This window comes from Pongo abelii, chromosome 19, assembly GCF_028885655.2.
Source record: "Pongo abelii isolate AG06213 chromosome 19, NHGRI_mPonAbe1-v2.0_pri, whole genome shotgun sequence".
NCBI classification, from domain to species: domain Eukaryota; kingdom Metazoa; phylum Chordata; class Mammalia; order Primates; family Hominidae; genus Pongo; species Pongo abelii.
In genome coordinates, this window is record NC_072004.2 from 73,379,454 (window position 1) to 73,400,348 (window position 20,895).

A 20,895-nucleotide genomic window follows, 5' to 3' on the forward strand; every position below is an offset into this window, starting at 1 on the left:
ACTTCCTGAGTTTTCATGGATAGCACTTGAGTGTCATTCTTGGGATATTCAACACTTACACTGCAAACCTGTGTCAAGCTGAAAAGCACAAATGATTTTCAATAGCTCTTCTACAAGTTGACTAAATCTCGTACTTTCTTGTAGGCTCCTGAAATTAAATTGTTTGAGAAACACACTCAGCAAGTGATTATCAACCTTTTAAAGACACTAAAATAAGAAAAGACATGTAAACAAATAAAAATAAGATGCAGCAACAGTAGAAAACCTCTATAATCAATACATCATTGACATCTGTATAAACCGTGTGACAACAGTGATTTAGTAACTTTTTGTCATTCATTTAAGCCTACCAAATGCCTAAAATTATCTGATATAATACTGCCCTAAATCCACAGCAGATATAATGCATTGCATAGAAAACTCGAGTACTTTTTTTTTTTTTTTAATTTAGAGACAGGGTCTTGCTCTATTGCCCAGGCTAGCATGCAGTGCCACAATCATAGCTCACTGCAGCCTCAAACTTCTGTACTCAAGCTATCCTCCCACTATTGCCTCCCAAATAGCTAGGACTATGGGCATATGCCACCATGTACATTTATTTATTTATTTTGTTGGTAGTGATGGGGTCTCACTATGTTGCCCAGGCTGATTTCAAACTCCCGGACTCAAGCAATCATCCCACCTCAGCCTCCTAGAGTGCTAGGGTTGTAGGCATGAGCAATCACACCCTGCTGAGCTTACTGTTCTTAACATCTGAACCCTGCCCAATCCCTCACTGTTAGTTCTGCCTCTCAAGGATTTCTGTCAAATTATGATTATATGTCTTTGAAAACACATAGATAACAATGTCCAAAGGGAGATTTGGGTTTAGTAAAGTGGAATTAAAACACAATTCATTCATTCCTTTAAGCATCTGAGTGCCTACTATGTACCAAACTTAGGAAAAACAGTGTTGAGACAGACAAAGTTACTACTCTCATAGAATTTACATTGTAGCAGAAGAGATACACAATATATAAATACATTGTGTTTGTGTAAATAATTAGATAGAAATAAACACACACCTGTGACCCCAGCACTTTGGGAGGCCGAGGTGGGCAGATCACCTGAGCTCAGGAGTTACCAGCCTGGGCAACATGGTAAAACCTCATCTCTACAAAAAATACAAAAATTGGCTGGGCATGGTAGCATGTGCCTGTAGTCCCAGCTACTTGGGAGGCTAAGACAGGAAGAGGCTAGGAGACAGAGGCTACAGTGAGCCGAGATCACGCCACTGCACTCCAGCCTCAGTGACAGAGCAGGACCCTGTCTTAAAAAAAAAAAAAAGAAAAGGAAACACAATCAAAAACATAAAAACAAGATTAGCAGACAATGGGGGCACGGCGATACAGCCCTACTTTACATAAGTCTGCAAGTTTTTACGCTAGAAGCATTAGAGAAAGGCAGTAAGTTTCTAATACCTGTATAAGGCAGATGTCCCATAAAACTTTCAGGAAAATAACTTTGGAAATAAATTACTGTCTGCTAAAAACTCTTTTATAAATTTTTCTACTGATGAATGGTTTTATAGGAACGCTATGTTATTAAATAATTTCTACTTTTTCCTACTGTTGTTGCTTCCAACCTAGCATCATTACCAAATTATATACCTTTTGGTTATATCATTCTTACATAAAGGACACTGTGAAGGCCCTTTCTTCTGGTTGAGAAGTTTCAGCATGCAAAATCTATAAATTATAAAGAAAGAAAGAACAATTTAATTTACTTCCTTTTGTAGAGAGAATACTCAAAAGGCAAATAGCCATGAAAAGATAATCTCACAACTGCCCTTAAGAGCCATTTAAAAAGTAATGGCAGGTGAATTACAAGCAATAGTTTCCTAATTGTTTTTGGATGCCGCATAAGCAAAAACCTAAACTACATAAGCAATGATCTATGAAAACTGAACTTACATGCATATGGCTTACTGTTATGATCACATAAAACTTAATAAAAGTTAATATGGCATATTTAATGATATATTCATAATTATTTCATGCTGCATAATCAAATATAAACGGTAAGTAGTTCATGTAAGATGCTTATAATTAGTTTAAAATCTCAACACCTCACCACAAAGCTATAGTAATCAAGAAAGTGTGGTAATAGCATAAGAACAGACACATACATCAATAAAATAGAATTGAGAGTACAGAAATAAAGTCATACATACATCTGTGATCAAGTGATTTTCAACAATAATAAATACCAAGATGATTTTTCTTTTCTTTTCTTTTCTTTTTTTTTTTTGAGACAGAGTCTCGCTCTGTCTCCCAGGCTGGAGTGCAGTAGCATGATCTCGGCTCACTGCAAGCTCCGCCTCCTGGGTTCACGCCATTCTCCTGCCTCAGCCTCCCGAGCAGCTGGGACTACAGGCGCCCAGCACCATGCCCGGCTAATTTTTTTATTTTTAGTAGAGACGGGGTTTCACCGTGTTAGCCAGGATGGTCTCCATCTCCTGACCTCGTGATCTGCCCGCCTCGGCCTCCCAAAGTTCTGGGATTACAGGCGTCAGCCACCATGCCTGGCTGACGATTTTTATTTTCTTAATTTTTTTTTTTTAGAGAGAGACTTTCACTCTATCACCCAGGCTGGAGGGTAGTGACACAATCTCGGCTCACTACAACCTCCACCTCCTAGGCTCAAGCAATTCTCGTGCCTCAGCCTCCCAAGTAGCTGGCATTACAGACATGCACCACCATACCCAGCTAATTTTTTGTATTTTTAGTTTCACCATGTTGGCCAGGCTAGTCTTGAACTCCTGGCCTCAAATTGATCCATCTGCCTTGGCCTCCCAGAGTGCTGGGATTACAGGCATGAGCCACTGCGCCCAGGCCAAAGATGATTAAATGGGAAAATAATACGTTTTGTGTTTCTAACAAATAGTGTTGGGACAAAAATATAACCACATGTAAAAGAATGAAATTATACTCCTATCTCACACCAAATAACAAAAGTTAACTCAAAGTGGATCATAGACCAGAAGTAGAGAGAGCAATGGTGATGATAATTAAAAGCAGCAATTAACTCATACAACCAATATTTACTATGTCTAGTACTATTCTAGATGGAGGGGATTCAATAGAAAAGCAAAATAAGATCCTGCAAAATAAAACATAAAGGACATAATATACTGGTGAAGGGGGTGACTAGGTAGGGATTAAATAGCAGACACTGACAATGAAGAGACCCAGGAAAGAAAAGATTAAGGGGCTAAAAAAAAAGTCACTGGGGCTGTGCACGGTGGTCCACACCTGTAATCCCAGCACTTTGGGAGGTGGGTGAATCACTTGAGGCCAAGAGTTCAAGACCAGCCTGACCAATATGGTGAAACCCTGTCTCTACTAAATATACAAAAATTAGCTGGGTGTGGTGGTGGTGCACTGTAGTCTCAGTTACTCGGGAGGCTGAGGCATGAGAATAAGTTGAACCTGGGAGGCGGGGGTTACAGTGAGCCAATATCGCACCACTGCATTCCAGCCTGGGCAACAGAGTGAGATTGTGCCAAAAAAAAAAAAAAGGCATTGGGAATTGTGAGAGAAGACACTTAGAGAATATTTTTTACTACCCAGGTAATTTAACATTTATTACCCTCTCTTGGCCGGGTGCAGTGGCTCATGTCTGCAATCCCAGGAGGCCGAGGCAGGCAGATCACTTGAGGCCAAGAGTTTGAGACCAGCCTGGCTAACATGGTGAAACCCTGTCTCTACTAAAAATACAACAAAATTAGCCAGGCATGGTGGGCACATGCCTGAGTCCCAGCTACTTGGGAGGCTGAGGCATGAGAATCACTGGAACCCAGGATGGCAGAGGTTGCAATGAGCTGAGAGAGTGCCACTGCACTCCACCCTGGGCAACAGAGGAAGACTCTGTCTCAAAGGAAAAAAAAAGGGCCAGGCGTGGTGGCTCACGCCTGTAATCCCAACACTTTGGGAGAGGTCAGGAGTTCGAGACCATCCTGACCAACACGGAGAAACCCTGTCTCTACTAAAAATACAAAAATTAGCCGGGCGTGGCGGCGTGTGCCTGTAATCCTGGCTACTCGGGAGGCTGAGGCAGGAGAATCTCTTGAACCCAGGAGGCGGAGGTTGCAGTAAACTGAGATCGCGCCATTGCACTCCAGCCTGGGCAACAAGAGTGAAACTCCATCTCAAAAAAAAAAACCACAAAAAAAAACCCAACTATATCTATCTATCTATCTATCTATCTATCTATCTATCTATCTATCTACCTACCTATCTATCTATCCGTCTGTAGTCTTGAACTCCTGACCTCAAGTGATCTGCCTGCTTCAGCCTCCCAAAGTGCTGGGATTACAGGTGTGAGCCATTACACCGGGCTACTTTTTATCTTTATTTTTGTACAGATGTGGTTTCACTATATTGCCCAGTCTGGTCTCGAACTCCTGGCCTCAAGTGATCCTCCTGCTTCGGCATCCCAGCGTGCTGGGATTACAGGCATGAGCCATCAAGCCTGGCCTTATCTTCATTTTTATAGAGTAGAGGCAGGCTTGTCCCAGATCACACAGTAATTAAGCAATGAAGGTTATATTGGATCCAGAATTGGATTGTAGCAAAGCCCACAATCTTCCTTTTTTCTTTTTTGACAGGGAAACTAAGTCTGGAGAGAGGCACCCACAATCTTCCTACCAGAGACTTGGGTCCTTCTTCGCCGATATAGATGCTTCAAGTACCACAATGCACCCGACAAAACAATGACTCTATAGTTTGGAAGATGAGGCTGTCAAAAAGCTACCTCCACTGTACATAAGTACCTTTAAAACTCAGAATAGAGGCTCCCGCTCCTTCAGAATCTACAAATACTACATATACTCTAGTATAATGGATCAAGGAGGCATCAAGCATTACTCCAGCAAATAGTACAATTGAACAATTCAGAGCAGGGGTAGGGAGGAAATTCCCTTATGATAGTACTGCAGAATATAGTACAGTAGAGTGACAAGCTAAGCTGTCTCGTGCTGTAGGCTATACAATTATATAAATAATTCAGTGGAACTAGATACGCAAAAATCAACCAAGATAAGGATTCGAATCTTTTTTTTTTTTGAGACGGAGTCTCGCTCTGTCTCTCAGGCTGGAGTGCATTGGCACAATCTTGGCTCACCGCAAGCTCTGCCTCCCGGGTTCACGCCATTCTCCTGCCTCAGCCTCCCGAGTAGCTGGGACTACAGGCGCCCGCTACCACGCCTGGCTAACTTTTTCTAATTTTAGTAGAGGCGGGGTTTCACCGTGTTAGCCGGAATGGTCTCGATCTCCTGACCTCATGATCCGCCCATCTCAGCCTCCCAAAATGCTGGGATTACAGGCGTGAGCCACCGCGCCCAGCCTCAAATCTTTCTTTATGCTAGAAAAAGAATACATGTATAAAGGTTGTTAACTAAACTCAAAAGAAAATGAACTTGTATATGACTTGAAAAGACTGAGCTAACTAAAATAATGGCCAGGCATGATGACTCACACCTGTAATCCTAGCACTTTGGTGGGCATTCTACTGCCGAGGTGGGCAGATGGGTTAAGCCCAAAGTTCAAGACCAGCCTGGGCAACATGGCGAAACCCCGTCTCTACAGAAAACACAAAATTTAGCTGGACATGGTGGTGTGCACTTACAGTCCCAGCTACTTGGGAGACTGAGGTGATAGGATCGCTTGAGCCTGGGAGGCCAAGGCTACAGTAAGCCTCATGATCGCACCACTGTACTCCAGCTTGGACAACAGAGTGAGACCCTGTCTCAAAAAAAAAAAAAAAGTAGCTGTTGAAAAATTTACGTTACATTTATGGCTCACATTCTATCTCTTTGAACAATGTGGTTCTAGATCTTCAAAAAAGTATTACAGGCTGGGTGCGGTGGCTCATGCCTATAATCCCAGCATTTTGGGAGGTGGAGGTGGGCGGATCACTTGAGTTCAGCTCAAGACCAGCTTGGTCAACATGGTGAAACGTGGTCTCTACTAAAATAAAAGGCTGGGCGTGGTGGCTAATGCCTGTAATCTCAGCACTTTGGGAGGCTGAGGTGGGCAGATCACCTGAGGTCAGAAGTTCGAGACCAGCCTGGTCAACATGGTGAAACCCTGTCTCTACTAAAAATACAAAAATTAGCCATGCATGGTGGTGCACGCCTGTAATCCCAGCTACTTGGGAGGCTGAGGCAGGAGAATCACTTGAACCAGGGAGGCAGAGGCTGCAATGAGCCGAGATTGTACCACTGCACTCCAGCTTGGGCAACAGAACAAGACTCCATCTCAAAAAAAAAAAAAAGTATTACACATTGCATTTTTTGTTTGGAAAGTTCAAACTAATGCATGAATGCCTTGAGAAATTTTTTCTAGATTGGTATTATTATCTTTTTTTGTAGGCTTCATAAAAGATTTCAGAACTGGCTGGGCAAGGTGGCTCATGCCTGTAATCCTGGCACTGTGGGAGGCCAAGGCGAGCAGATCACCTGAGGTCAGGAGTTCGGGACCAGCCTGGCCAACATAGTAAAACCCCGTCTCTACTAAAAATACAAAAATTAGCTGGGTGTGGTGGCACATGCCTGTAGTCCCAGCTACTCGGGAGGCTGAGGCAGGAGATTTGCTTGAACCCAGGAGATGGAGGTGGCAGTGAGCTGAGATCATGCCACTGCACTCCAGTCTGGGCAACACAGTGAGACTCCGTCTCAAAACAAAAAAACAGCCGGGCGCAGTGGCTCACACTTGTAATCCCAGCACTTTGGGAGGCCAAGGCGGGTGGATCACGAGGTCAGGAGATCGAGACCATCCTGGCTAACACGGTGAAACCCTGTCTCTACTAAAAATACAAAAAAATTAGCTGGGCGTGGTGGCAGGCGCCTGTAGTCCCAGCTACTCGGGAGGCTGAGGCAGGAGAATGGTGTGAACCCGGGAGGTGGCGCTTGCAGTGAGCCGAGACTGCACCACTGCACTCCAGCCTGGGCGACAGAGCGAGACTCTGTCTCAAAACAAAAAAAACAAAAACAAAAAAAACAAAACAAAACAAAAAAAAGATTTCAGAACTTTAGGCTTGCTTAGGTCAATAAAGTTGTTTTATTTTTAGCAATTAGAGTTTATCCGTAGAAAATACAATTAATACAATCAGAGCATGGGGGTATCGCTCCCAGGCTTCCAGCTTTCTCATCACATAGATCAAAGTGTTATTCAGATTATATTGATATTACAGAAGAGATTTCATGAAAAAGTCGATCTATCACATGGGCATTATACTGGACTTTTTTTTTTTTTTTTTTTTTTTTTTGAGACGGAATCTTGCTCTGTCGCCCAGGCTAGAGTGCAGTGGCACGATCTCAACTCACTGCAGCCTCTGCCTCCTGGGTTCAAGCGATTCCTCTGCCTCAGCCTCCCAAGTAGCTGGGACTACAGGTGTGTGTCCCCATACCCAGCTAATTTTTGTATTTTTAGTAGAGATGGGGTTACCATATTGGCCAGGCTGGTCTCGAACTCCTGACCTCGTGATCCGCCCACCTCGGCCTCCCAAAGTGCTGGGATTACAGGCATGAGCCACCACGCCCGGCTTTGGACTTTTAATTCTAATATACCATTCAAAACACAATTTAAAATATGGCTGGCCCATCTCTACAAGAAACTTAAAAATTAGCTGGGCAAATGCATTGTACCTGTAGTCCTAGCTACTTGAGGGGCTGAGATGAGAGACTGCTTGAACCCAGAGTGCAAGGTAAAAGTGAACTATGATCGCACCACTGAACTCCAGCCTGGGTGTCAGAGGGAGACACTGTCTCAAAGAAACAAAAAAAATATATATGTATCACACACACACATATATATAACATATTTATATTATATGTATACACACACATATATCTTTATGACTGGTTCTTTCCTGACTATCACAATCTTCATTAGTAGGGGTTTCAAGCTTCTCACTCTTCTCCAGTTGCCAACTCTAATCCTCTCAATCTCAACAGCTGTCTTTTTTTTTTTTTTTTTGAGACAGAGTTTTCACTCTTGTCGCCCAGGCTGGAGTGCAATGGCGTGATCTCGGCTCACTGCAACCTCCGCCCCCCAGGTTCAAGTGATTCTCCTGCCTCAGCCTCCCAAGTAACTGGGATTACAGGCATGCGCCTCCACGCCCGTCTAATTTTGTATTTTTAGTAGAGATGGCGTTTCTCCATGTTGGTCAGGCTGGTCTCGAACTCCTGACCTCAGGTGATCCACTTGCCTTGGGCTCCAAAAGTGCTAGGATTAGAGGTGTGAGCCACCGTGCCCAGCCTCAACAGCTGTCTTTACCTCCAACTTCACTGGGCTCAAAGCACCTCAGCATCTTCCTATAGAATTACTCTCCTTTTCCTTCATTACTGTTTATGAGTAATAATCAACTCTTTCTGACATCCTTTTTCTATTTCCAATCCCTTCTGCCTCCTCTTGGACCTTCTCTTTCTTGCAAATGGCTTCCCATCTTTGAGGGCTTCTTCCTTTTCTAACACAACTCCTATACACATATGCAAAGTTAGTTTATTTTTCCTGGATGTATTTTCTTTTCTTTTCTTTTTTTTTTTCAGATGGAGTCTCACTCTGTTGTCAGGCTGGAGTGCATTGGCATGATCTCGGCTCAGGGCAACCTCTGCCTCCCAGGTTCAAGTGATCCCCCTGCCGCAGCCTACCAAGTAGCTGAGACTACAGGTGCGTGCCACCATGCCAGGCCAGTTTTTTGTGTGTTTTAGTAGAGACGGGGTTTCACCATTTTGGCCAGGATGGTCTTGATTTCTTGACCTCGTGATCCGCCCACCTCGACCTCCCAAAGTGCTGGTATTACAGGTGTGAGCCACCGCGCCCGTCCTCTATTTTCTTTTATTTGTACATTTGCTCGTATTATTATCTCTGCCTATAAGCCTATAATTTCCTTCTTCCACAAGTTCTCAAAGCAACTATGTTCATAATTTAATCTCTCTTATTTTGTTAAGAGACAGGGTCAGCCAGGCGCAGTGGCTCATGCCTGTAATCCCAACACTTTTTAAGGCCAAGGTAGCTGAGGTCAGGAGTTTGAGAGCAGCCTGGCCAACATGGTGAACACCCTGTCTCGACTAAAAATACAAAAATTAGCTGGGTGTGGTGGCAGATGCCTGTAATCCCAGCTACTCGAGAGGCTGAGGCAGGAGAATCGCTTGAACCCAGGAGGTGGAGGTTGCAGTGAGCCGAGATCACACCACTGCACTCCAGCCTGGGCAACAGAGTGAAACACCATCTCAAAAAAAAAAAAAGACAGGGTCTCACTCTGTCATCTAGGCTGGAGTGCAGTGGTGTGATCATAGCTCACTACAGCTTCGAACTCCTGGCCTCAAGTGATCTTCCTGCCTTGGCCTCCCAAAGTGCTGGGGTTATGGGCAGGACCTACCACACTGGGCCCCTGATCTTTTCTTAAGTCACTGTAATAGTATAGTATGTTCAGCATTTGATACTCAAGGTGACAAGAAAACATACAGTTCATTCCAGAAAGATTCTCATCCAGATAAATTGAAAGCCCCAGTGCTTTAAAGGTTAATCTTTAGCTATCTGTAGTAAATACTGGGACTTTTTTTTTTTTTTGAGTCTCCCTCTTGTCGCCCAGGCTGGAATGCAGTGGCATGATCTCAGCTCACTACAACATCCACCTCCAGGGTTCAAGAGATTCTCCTGCCTCAGCCTCCTGAGTAGCTGCAATTATAGGCATGCGCCACCACGCCCAGTTACTTTTGTATTTTTAGTAAAGAAGGGGTTTCACCATGTTGGCCAGGCTGGTCTTGAACTCCTGACCTCAGGTGATCCACCTGCCTCAGCCTCCCAAAGTGCTGGGATTACAGGCCTGAGCCATTGCACCTGGCCAATACTGGGACTTTGTAACTTTATTTTTCCCCCAGGCTGGAGTGCATCGGCACAATCACGGCCCACTGCAACCTCCATCTCCTGGGTTCCAGGGATTCTCCTGCCTCAGCCTCCCGAGTAGCTGCAACTACAGGTGCATACCACCACGCCCAGCTAATTTTTGTATTTTTAGTAGAAATGGGGTTTCACCATGTTAGCCAGGATGGTGTCAAACTCTTGACCTCAAGTGATCCGTCCACCTCAATCCCTGAAAGTGCTGGGATTACAGGCTGGAGCCACCATGCCTGGCCTTCTTTTTTGAAAGTATTGACCTGTGAAGAAATTGGTCCTACACCATAGGCAGTTTGAGAACTACTGCTCTAGAGGCTACAAAATTATTAAACTAAAAAAAAATTTTTCTGTTTTTTGAAACGGAGTCTCATTCTGTCACCCAGGCTGGAGTGCAGTGGTGCCATCTCGGCTCACTGCAACCTCTGCATCCCGGGTTCAAGCGATTCTCCTGCCTCAGCCTCCCGAGCAGCTGGGATTACAGGGCTGTGCCACCATGCCCTGCTAATTTTTGTATTTTTGGTAGAGAGAGGGTTTCACCATGTTGGTCAGGCTGGTCTCGAACTCCTGACCTCGTAATCCGCCCGCCTCGGCCTCCCAGAGTGCTGGGATTACAGTCGTGAGCCACCGTGCCAGGCTATACTAAAAATTCCCGAAGTAGAGAGATAAAGCTGTGTTGTCTTGGCACATGTCCAGGGACCAGGGGCTGCGGAATCAGATAGAAACTGCTGGGAACAGATTTAGGCCAGTGGCGTGACATGGGACAGGGAAAAGAAAGACAGTGGAAATGAGCTTCAGAATTCTTACTGGGACAGAAGAATGGGAAGAAGACAGAATTCAGAGGAAGGCACCAGCCAGCTGGCAGACTTGTGTTCAGAGGGTCTCTCTCCAAAGGGAACAGGTTTCCTTCAGCTTCAGCCAGCCTTCATTATCCTTAGAGGAGCAGCTGTTCCCTTTTTTAGCTTATGGAAACATCCTAAGAATCTGATGAAAATTATGGACTATCTTCCCAGAAAAATGTACATGGCCATAGTTTTGAATACAATTTAAATATAATTCTAGGAAATTCATAAAGACTATTCATAAACCCCAAGTTAAGAACTCTGGAATTTAAAAATTCCTCAAAGGATACATAAGAAATTGATCATTGTGGTTGTCTGGGGAGGGAACAGGGAGGCAGGGGTTGTAGGGTAAGAGGGAAGTATACTTTGCATTATATACCTTTTTGTGCTAATAAACTTTTTACCAAGTACATAGTTTGTACCTGGTACCAGGTTATGTACCAGGTACATAAATACTTAAAAACAAATTAGTTGACATTTAAGGTAAGACGTGAGCCATAGCTTAACATAAAGAAAAGGAGAAAGCCCACTTGTTCTACTAAATTACCTACTCTACTTTTTCTGAAATTCTTTTATTAAGAAACAAACGTTTTCATTTCAAAGGGCAAGATCATCAAATACGTAAATATAACTTGAATCACTGCTATAAATGAATTTTGGCCTAAATAGAAACTAGTATCAGGTCCTTTCCTGTCTTCACAATGATTACAAAGCAGGCAAACACTGACCCTTAGAAGGGGGAATGCATAAGGATATGCAGAAATGAACAGAAAGGAGAAACTGGGAAGGCTCAAACACAATGTGCTTATTTCACAACTGCTTACAGTTTGCTTTCACTGGTGGACACAAAAAATACAAAACACTGTTCAAAATGATGTTACATCCTAATAGATAATATATGTCAGTCGGGTGTGGTGGCTCACGCCTGTAATCCCAGAACTTTGGGAGGCCGAGGCAGGTGAATCACAGGGTCAGGAGTTCGAGACCAGCCTGGCCAATATGGTGAAACCTTATCTTTACCAAAAGTACAAAAATTAGCCAAGCATGGTGGCGGGTGCCTGTAGTCCCAGCTACTTGGGAGGCTGAGGTAGAAGAATCGCTTGAACTCAGGGGGCGGAGGTTGCAGTGAGCCAAGACTGTGCCACTGCACTCCAGCCTGGGCGACAGAGTGAGACTTTGTCTCAAAAAAAAAAAAAAAAAAAAAAGATAATATATGTCAAAACTTTACCAGGAAGTATGATTACAACCAACTTTTGATGACTATATACTCTCTGAGAAAGAATGAAATGGAGTTGGATTTTTCGTTCTCACTTAATTGAAGAAAGTAAAGGTTCTACAAAGTTAGGTGTTTCCTGGGTTATGAAGGACAAAAACAAAAGCTAATAATGGAGCCACATAACACATTCAAACTTACTTGCAAAATATGTGGTCACACTTTGTGGAGACAGGTTCCTTGATCAACTCCAGACTAGCAGGGTAGGGGGGGAAAAAAGAAAATAAATGAGGCTCAATAATTTATTTAAAAATAAAGCTATTCTTAGTGAATAAGTTCAACTTTGAGCTGTTATTACTGAGTCAACATAAGGCTTCAAGTTCATTCAATATTTATTAAATGTCTGCTGTTCCAGGAACTAAGAATATAGCAGAGAATACGATCCTTACCTTCAGTGAGCTTTCAGATATCAAAACAGAATTATACTGATCCTTTCAATACTCTATACTATCATCAGCATTTAAAAGATTAGTTGATAATAGTTTGTACGAATTCATTTCCAGTGATATATTTTTCTGCACTATCACTGTGGGTGCACATCTCATATCTTAAATCTAAGCTCCATAAAGACAAAATTTTGTGCTTATATTTCTTTTGAATTCCTTCCTAGCGCTTTTTTTTTCGTTTACTGTAAATGCCTTTTTAACTTAATATCACCCTGGTCCAACAACCATCAACTCATGGCCAAGCTGTTTCACCCATATCCACCCCTACCCCAGATTATTTTAATTATTATTACTTTTAAGATAAGGTCACACTCTGTCACCTAGGCTGGAGTGCAGTGGTGCAAACATACCTCACTGCAGCCTTGAACTCCTGGGCTCAAGCAATCCTCCCAGCACGGGGTTTACAGGCATGAGCCAAACCCAAGTGTCTTCTTTTTTTTGAGATGGAGTTTCGCTTTTGTAGCCCAGACTGGAATGCAATGGTGCAACATCGGCTCACTGCAACCTCTGCCTCCCAGGTTCAAGTGATTCTTCTGCCTCAGCCTCCCAAGTAGTTGGAACTACAGGCGTGCGCCACCACACCCGGCTAATTTTTTGTATTTTTAGTAGAGATGGGGTTTCACCATGTTGGCCGGCTGGTCTTGAACTCCTGACCTCAGGTGATCCACCTGCCTTGGCCTCCCAAAGTGCTGGGATTACAGGCGTGAGCCACCATGCCCAGCCCCAAGTGTCTTCTAATCTATAGGTGTCCCTTACTTTTTCTCCCTTGTCATTTATTTTTAAAATTAGGTCATTTGACCTGTGGAGTTTCCCCCATTCTGGATTTTGCTGATTGTATAACCCTATGGTGAGGTTTAACTTGTTCCTCTAGCCTTATTTCCTGTAAACTAGACTTACAGGCTTAATCACATTCAGGTTCAACTTTTTGGCAAGAACACTTTGCAGATGGTACTGTGTACTCTTATTAGATCACTTCAGAAGAGGCATGATGTTTGGTTTGTGATTACTTTGTAAAAACAGTGTAATAAGTACTCACTAAAGGAAATTTAGAAAATAATAAGCTTAAGGCCGGGCATGGTGCCTCATGCCTGTAATCCTAGCACATTGGGAGGCTGAGGTGGGTGGATCACCTGAGCTCAGGAGTTCCAGATCATCCTGGACAACATGGTGAAACCCTGTCTACACTAAAAATACAAAAATTAGCCGGGCGTGGTGGTGCATGCCTGTGGTCCCAGCTACTTTGGAGGCTAAGGTAGAAGGATCGCTTGAATCCTGGAGGTGGAGGTTGCAGAGTGAGCCAATATCGCGCCACTGCACTCCAGCCTAGGTGACAGAGGAAGACTCTGTCTCAAAAAAAAAGAAAATAAGGCCAGACACGGGGGCTCATGCTTGTAATCCCAGCACTTGGGAGGCTGAGGCGGGCGGACCACGAGGTCAGGATTTCGAGACCAGCCTGGCCAACACAGTGAAACGCTGTCTCTATTAAAAATACAAAAACTAACTGGGCATGGTGGCAGGCGCCTGTAATCCCAGCTACTTGGAAGGCTAAGGCAGGAGAATCGCTTGAACCGGGGAAGTGCACGTTGCAGTGAGCCAAGATCACGCCACTGCACTCCAGCCTGGGCAACAGAGCTGGACTCCGTCTCAAAATAATAACAATAATAAGCTTAAAAATAAAAACTTTAGAAAATACATCACCCAAGTTCCCATCCCTACCTGTCTATCCACAAAACCAAGGCATTCCTGAGATTAGTTCATTTATTATACTAATATAACAAGTGTTTATTAAGTATCTACTACTATATTCAAGTACTATTCTAGGAGATAGAAATACAGCAGTTTACAAAATAAAGCCTGCTCTCGTAGAGCTCATATTCTAGTGTGGTAGATAGTTGATACAGAATTAAAGAATACATGGGAATAAGTGTATTAAAGAGAAAAATTAAGCAGGGTAAGGGGAAACAGGTAGTTCAATATCTATTTGGGGGTGAGATGTACATGGGGGGAGTCAGGAAAGGTTTCACTGAGGTGAGACTAGAGGATAGCTTAATAATGTAAAGAAACACACTATGCAACAATTAGGGGAAGAGCATTCCAGGAAAGAGGGAGCAGAGAAGGCAAACCCTGAGCAGGACCATGCCTGTGTATGCAGGACATCAGATAGGTCAAGGTGCTAAAATGTAATAATCCAGGGGGATATTGTAGGGAAAGACCATCAGAGAGGTAGCTGGTAACTTCTGGTAGGAACCTGCAGGCTATTTTAAATCTTTAGCTTTATTCTGGTCTTTTAATTTTCTTTTTTTTTTTCAGGCAGAGTCTCGTTCTGTCGCCCAGGCTGGAGTGCAGTGGCACGATCTCGGCTCTCTGTAACCTCCACCTCCTGAATTCAACTGATTCTCCTACCTCAGCCTCCCGAGTAGCTGGGACTGCAAGCATGCACCACAATGCCTTGGCCTCCCAAAATACTGGGATTACAGGAGTGAGCCACCATGCCGGCCATCTTTTTAATTTTTAATATTAATTAATTTTTGTAGAGACAGGATCTCACTATGTTGCCCATGCTGGTCTTGAATGCCTGGCCTCAAGCAATCTTCCTGCTTCGGCTTCCCAAAGTGCTGGGATTACAGGTGTGAGCTACTATACCCGGCCTTTAGCTTTCTTCTGAATGTGAACCTTTTTTTTTTTTTTTTTGGGAGATGGAGTCTCACTCACTCTGCTGCTCAGGCTGGAGTGCAGTGGTGTGGTCTTGGCTCACTGCAACCTCTGCCTCTCGGATTGAAGTGATTCTTGTGCCTCAGCCTTCCAAGTAGCTGGGACTACATGCGCGTGCTGCCACACCCGGCTAATTTTTTTGTAGTTTTGGTAGGGAAGGGGTTTCACCATATTGCCCAGGCTGGTCTTGAAGTCCTGACCTCAAGTGACCCACCTGCCTCGACCGGGATTACAGGCGTGAGCCACTACACTTAGCCCTAAATGTGAATTTTTGAAACGGATTTTTTGGATAAAGTCCAGGCAAGACATCAAAGAACGACTAACCTGGCAGTGTGACAAGAATGTGGTTCTTTTCATTAAATATTTAACTTTTTAGAAAAGAATCACAAGGGCCAGGTGCGGTGGCTCATGCTATAATCCCAGTATTTTGGGAGGCCAAGGTGGGCCAGCCTGGGCGACAGAAAATCCATCTCAAAAAAAGAAAAAAAAAAAGAAAAGAATCACAAGAAAAGCTTGGGGATAGTAACCTTATTGTGAAGGGTTGTAATACAACTCTTGTAATCATGGGGTTTCTGACGTACCACAGGGCAGTGAAAAGAAAAACAATGAACTAAGTCAGGAGGCTGGGTTTCTACTACCAGTTGTGTATATAAGCAGAGCCACCTTGGGCTAACCACTCTACCTGAACCTCAGTTTCCTTCTCTGTCATTCACCCTGCCAGTCTCCTTGGGCTATTACAAGAATAAAATTAAATGCTACTTGGGAAAATGCTTCACAACCTGAGATGACTTGGGAAAAATGCTTCACAACCTGAGATAACTTGTACCAACATTGGTATTATTACTGGGACCAAATGTGACTTTAAAAAGAAAAACAACCTTGACAAAGAAAACTCTGATTGGTTACTAAATCCCTATTTCTGAGATAAGCTACATTTCAAAGAAATTCTCCGTAAAAGAAAAATTGGATTCAGTTATCATACCAGATGGCTTTCATTCTCACCACTGACTCAATTCTGAAATAATTATATTTCAGTATGGTAATTATAATCTAAGCTATATAAACACGCTGTAAACACAAACTTTGAACAGACAAAAACTCCAATATGTAAAAAGGTAATGAATGTTGAAGGAAGACTGTGAAAAGGGAAAAGGAAAAAAATTAAAATGTTCCTCTTCTAGGTCCCGATGAGAGTATATGTTTACTATAAAAATGATTCAAATATTTTAAACACTTTTCAAACCAGGCAGTATTTTAGGCCTACTGTATATTTGCATTTTGAGCTTCCAATACGGATAAGTGACTGGAAAAAGCAGCTAGGTTTAAGGTTGAAAAACAACAACCCACCGGGGAACACATTTTAGCAAATTCTTCTGAAAGTCAAAAATGTTATAGTCATAGGTAAAAAGTTACAAAGAACTACCAGTCGTCAGAAATAGCTGCCAATAGTGACTTAGAGTCCAGCAGAAGGAATTTTAGTTCAAGAAACCTAAAACAGGCTGAAAACCTTACCTACCCTATAGCTACCACAAATAACACTGTTTCCAGTCATGATCAGGAATCACATATTAAGACATAAGTGCAAATTGTGCTATACTGTATTGTATTAAAAGGAAGTGAAATATCATCCCCATCATAGAACTTTCCATACAAATGAATGTAAAACACCATTAAAAATTAGTCTTAAGGCCTGGCGTGGTGGCTCACCCCTGTAATCCCAGCACTTTGGGAGGCCGAGGTGGGCGGATCACGAGGTCAGGAGGTCGAGACCATCCTGGCTAACACGGTGAAACCCCGTCTCTACTAAAAATACAAAAAATTAGCCAGGCGCGGTGGTGGACGCCTGTAGTCCCAGCTACTTGGGGGGCTGAGGCAGGAGAATGGCGTGAACTCGGGAGGCGGAGCTTGCAGTAAGCCGAGATCGCGCCACTGCACTCCGGCCTGGGTGAAAGAGCGAGACTCCGTCTCAAAAACAAAACAAACAAACAAACAAAAATTAATCTTAAGCCAGGCGCAGTGGCTCACGCCAGGACTTTGGGAGGCCGTGGCAGGTGGATCACGAGGTCAGAACTTCAAGACCTGCCTGACCAACGTGATGAAACCCTATCTCTACTAAAAATACAAAATTAGCCGGCCACGGTGGCGTGCGCCTATAATCCCAGCTACTCAGGAGGCTGAGGCAGGAGAAGCGCTTGAACTTGAACCTGGCAGGCGGAGGTTGCAGTGAGCCAAGATGGCACCACTTCACTCCAGCCCGGGCGACAGAGCCAGACTCCATCCCAAAAAAAAAAAAAAAAAAAAAGTCCAGGCCGGGCGCAGTGCGCAGTGGCTCAGGACTGTAATCCCAGCACTTTGGGAGGCTGACGCGGGTGGATCACAAGGTCAGGAGATCAAGACCATCTTGGCTAACATGGTGAAACCCTGTCTCTACTAAAAATACAAAAAATTAGCCGGGCATAGTGGTGGGCGCCTGTAGTCCCAGCTACTTGGGAAGCTGAGGCAGGAGAATGGCCTGAACCCGGAAGGCGGAGCTGGCAGTGAGCCAAGATCGCGCCACTGCACTCCAGCCTAGGCAGCAGAGCGAGACTCTGTCTAAAAAAAAAAAAAAAAAAAAATTCTGGGAGCGGTGGCTCACGCCTGTAATCCCAGCACTTTGGGAGGCCGAGGCAGGAGGCTCACCTGAGGTCAGGAGTTCGAGACCAACCTGACCAACATGGAGAAACCCTGTCTCTACTAAAAATACAAAATCAGCTGGCGTGATGGCACATGCCTGCAATCCCAGCTACTCCGGAGGCTGAGGCAGCAGAATTGCTTGAACCCGGGAGGTGGAGGTTGTGGTGAGCCGAGATTGTGCCACTGCCCTCCAGCCTGGGCAACAAGAGCGAAACTCTGTTTCAAAAAAAAAGAAAAAGAAATTAATCTAACAGGAAACAGGAAAAAAGCAATGAAAAGCTAGAAAACATAACAGTTGACTGAAAATAAGAATTTAGCATTTTTAGTCTTACATCTTTAATTTTTATGTATCTGAGTTTTTAATTGATGGTTTAATTTGCCAGAATGAGAAAGAACATCCTATTTTTATGACTCTCTCCCATGGAAATGTAAACATAAATGGATTCAAATGCCACACTATTAAGGATTTTTTTGATCACTGATTGTCATGAGTAAGTTTTGTGCTTTTTCAAAAGCAGTTTTTTCCTACAATGTCATTTCCTGCTTCTCTGGCTCTGATTTTCAATAAATTGATAAATTGTGAATCTTGTTTTCCTCTTATTTTTGTTTAGCTACAATGTTGAAGGGCAAGGGAGAGGATGGTTATTTATAAATCTTGTATCTCTCTGAAAACACAACATACATTTTCCTTAATCTGATTAACTTGACTTCAAATATGAAAAACAACTTTCCTAAAGCACAAAAGAATTTACCCTTTTTTATTGTGGGTAGGAGGCAATGGTACGACTTTTCAACTTATTTTTTGAATGTTACTCACTACTAACCATCACCATATTTTAAAAAATTAAAGAACTAATTTAGTTCAGTTTATTATTTAATTTATTTGACAAATGTTTGAGTGGCAATTAGGTCCCAAGTACCATTTTAACTACTGAACATACAGATGTACGTAAACAAAACAAAAATCTCTCCCATCCTGGAGTTTACATTCAGTGGGACTACAGATAAAAAATGGATACATTACATAGAATGTCAGCTATTAATCAGTGTTACGGAGAAGCAGCAGGAATAGAAGATAAAGTGTGTGCTGGGGGTGTTGTAATTTTAAATAGGGGTGTCTGGAAATGAAAAGGTGGTATTTCAATCAAGATTTTTAGACCATGGCTGGGTGCAATGGCTCATGCCTGTAATCCCAGCACCTTGAGAGGCCAAGGGGGGTAGATCACTTGAGGTCAGGAGTTTGACACCAGCATGGCCAACATGGCAAAACCCTATCTCTACAAAAGAAAAATACAAAAATGGCCGGACGCGGTGGCTTATGCCTGTAATCCCAGCACTTTGGGAGGCCCAGGCGGGCGGATCACAAGATCAGGAGATCAAGACTATGCTGGCTAACACGGTGAAATCCCGCCTCTACTAAAAAAAAAAAAAAATACAAAAAATTAGCCGGGCGTGATAGTGGGTGCCTGTAGTCCCAGCTATTCAGGAGGCTCAAGCAGGAGAATGGCGTGAACCTGGGAGGCAGAGTTTGCCGTGAGCCGAGATCGCGCCACTGCACTCCAGCCTGGGCAACAGAGCGAGACTCCATCTCAAAAAAAGAAATACAAAAATTAGCTGGGCATGGTGGTACACACCTATCGTCCCTGCTACTCTGGAGGCTGAGGTGGGAGGATCACTTGAGCCTGACAAGGTTGAGGCTGCAGTGAGCTGTGATAGCACCACTGCACTCCAGCCTCTCGACCGAGATCCTATATAAAAAAAAAAACCTCTGCATTTCATTGTATGTAAATGAGTATGTAATTTCATTGTATGTACACAGCCAGTTTCAAACAAGGTTCTTCCACATACCTATCCTCTCAACGACACCAATCATCCATGATTTTTTTTTTTTTTGAGATGGAGTTTAGCTCTGTCGCTGGAGTTCAGTGGTGCCATATCGGCTCACAGCAACATCCGCCTCCCGGTTCAAGTGATTCTCCTGCCTCAGCCTCCCGAGTGGCTGGGATTACAGGCACGTTCCACTACGCCCAGCTAATTTTTGTATTTTTAGTGGAGAGGGGGTTTCACCATGTTGGCCAGGATGGTCTCGATCTCCTGACCTCGTGATACTACCACCTAGGCCTCCCAAAGTGCTGGGATTACAGGCATAAGCCACCGCCCTCGGCCTCATCCATGATTTTATTTTGCCATTTCAAGTGATTGAGCTTGTTTTAGAGCTGGAAGAAAAGCCAAAATGCCAGTTAATCTAAACTAGATTCCTGCCCCAGTGCAGAACCAATCAAGACAGAGTCCCTGTCTTTCCCGGACCACAGGATTTGTGTTGAAAAGGAGAGGAGTGGGAGAGGCAGAGTGGATGGAGAACAAGGAATCATTTTCTATATTTTTAAAGTTCTTCAGTTAAGAAAATCAGCAATTACAATAGCCTAATCTTACTAGACATGTCTTTTCTTCCCTAGTATGTAAGGTCAATTCTGTTCATTTGCATAGGAGATAATCATATAGGAATCCCAAATTAATACCCTCTTGTGCTGACTTACCAGATGGGACACTCTAAGATTTTCTGCATAGCATTAATGACATTTTGTACTTCTTCAACGCGAACAGCAGATAAATCCATTTCTTTCTGTTCCAATGAACTTTAACACATTAGAAAAACATATATATATATATATATATATATACCTTTTCAAAAGGTTTATAAAATGACAACTTCATTTTACCGTTTTAAAATAAAGTAAATTTAAGATTTGGAAGGTTTTAGAATAATACAAAATGCTTTATTTTTAAAGGTTCTAGAAGTTGCTTTTTGTAATTAGACAACATAAATTCTGCATTTTTTCACATATGGCTTCCAACCCCTTGGGTCTTTTCCTTTCTCCAAGAAAGAGAAAGCTACAGAGGAGTGACTGACCGGGTAGGTGGTGGTAGCCTTAGCTTTCTCCAGTGTTTCTGGCTCTTTTCTTTTTCTTGCATAAAACCAAAATCAACAACGACCAAACCAACACCAATCA

At 43.2% G+C, this 20,895-nt stretch overlaps 1 protein-coding gene across 41 annotated transcripts in view; it reads right to left on the bottom strand.

Moving 5' to 3' along the window:
- The window catches only part of BRCA1 (BRCA1 DNA repair associated), a 97,408-nt gene that overhangs the window by 75,466 nt on the left and 1,047 nt on the right, over nucleotides 1-20,895 (bottom strand). For 28 of the 41 annotated variants that reach the window (XR_008519585.2, XR_008519583.2, XR_008519582.2 and 25 more), the window contains exons 2-5: nucleotides 20,422-20,520; nucleotides 12,195-12,248; nucleotides 1,650-1,727; nucleotides 60-148 (exon numbers count right to left, since the gene is read on the bottom strand). Coding sequence is in view for 37 of the 41 variants with exons in the window: in XM_054546460.2 (XP_054402435.2) it covers nucleotides 60-148; nucleotides 1,650-1,727; nucleotides 12,195-12,248; nucleotides 20,422-20,501 (301 nt within the window). In the remaining 4 variants the exon portion in view is untranslated. Of the gene's footprint in view, nucleotides 1-59; nucleotides 149-1,649; nucleotides 1,728-5,667; nucleotides 5,785-12,194; nucleotides 12,249-12,849; nucleotides 14,309-20,421; nucleotides 20,521-20,895 lie in introns of those variants that run through there. The other 13 variants (XM_054546465.2, XM_054546463.2, XM_054546464.2 and 10 more) reach the window with 9 other exon arrangements.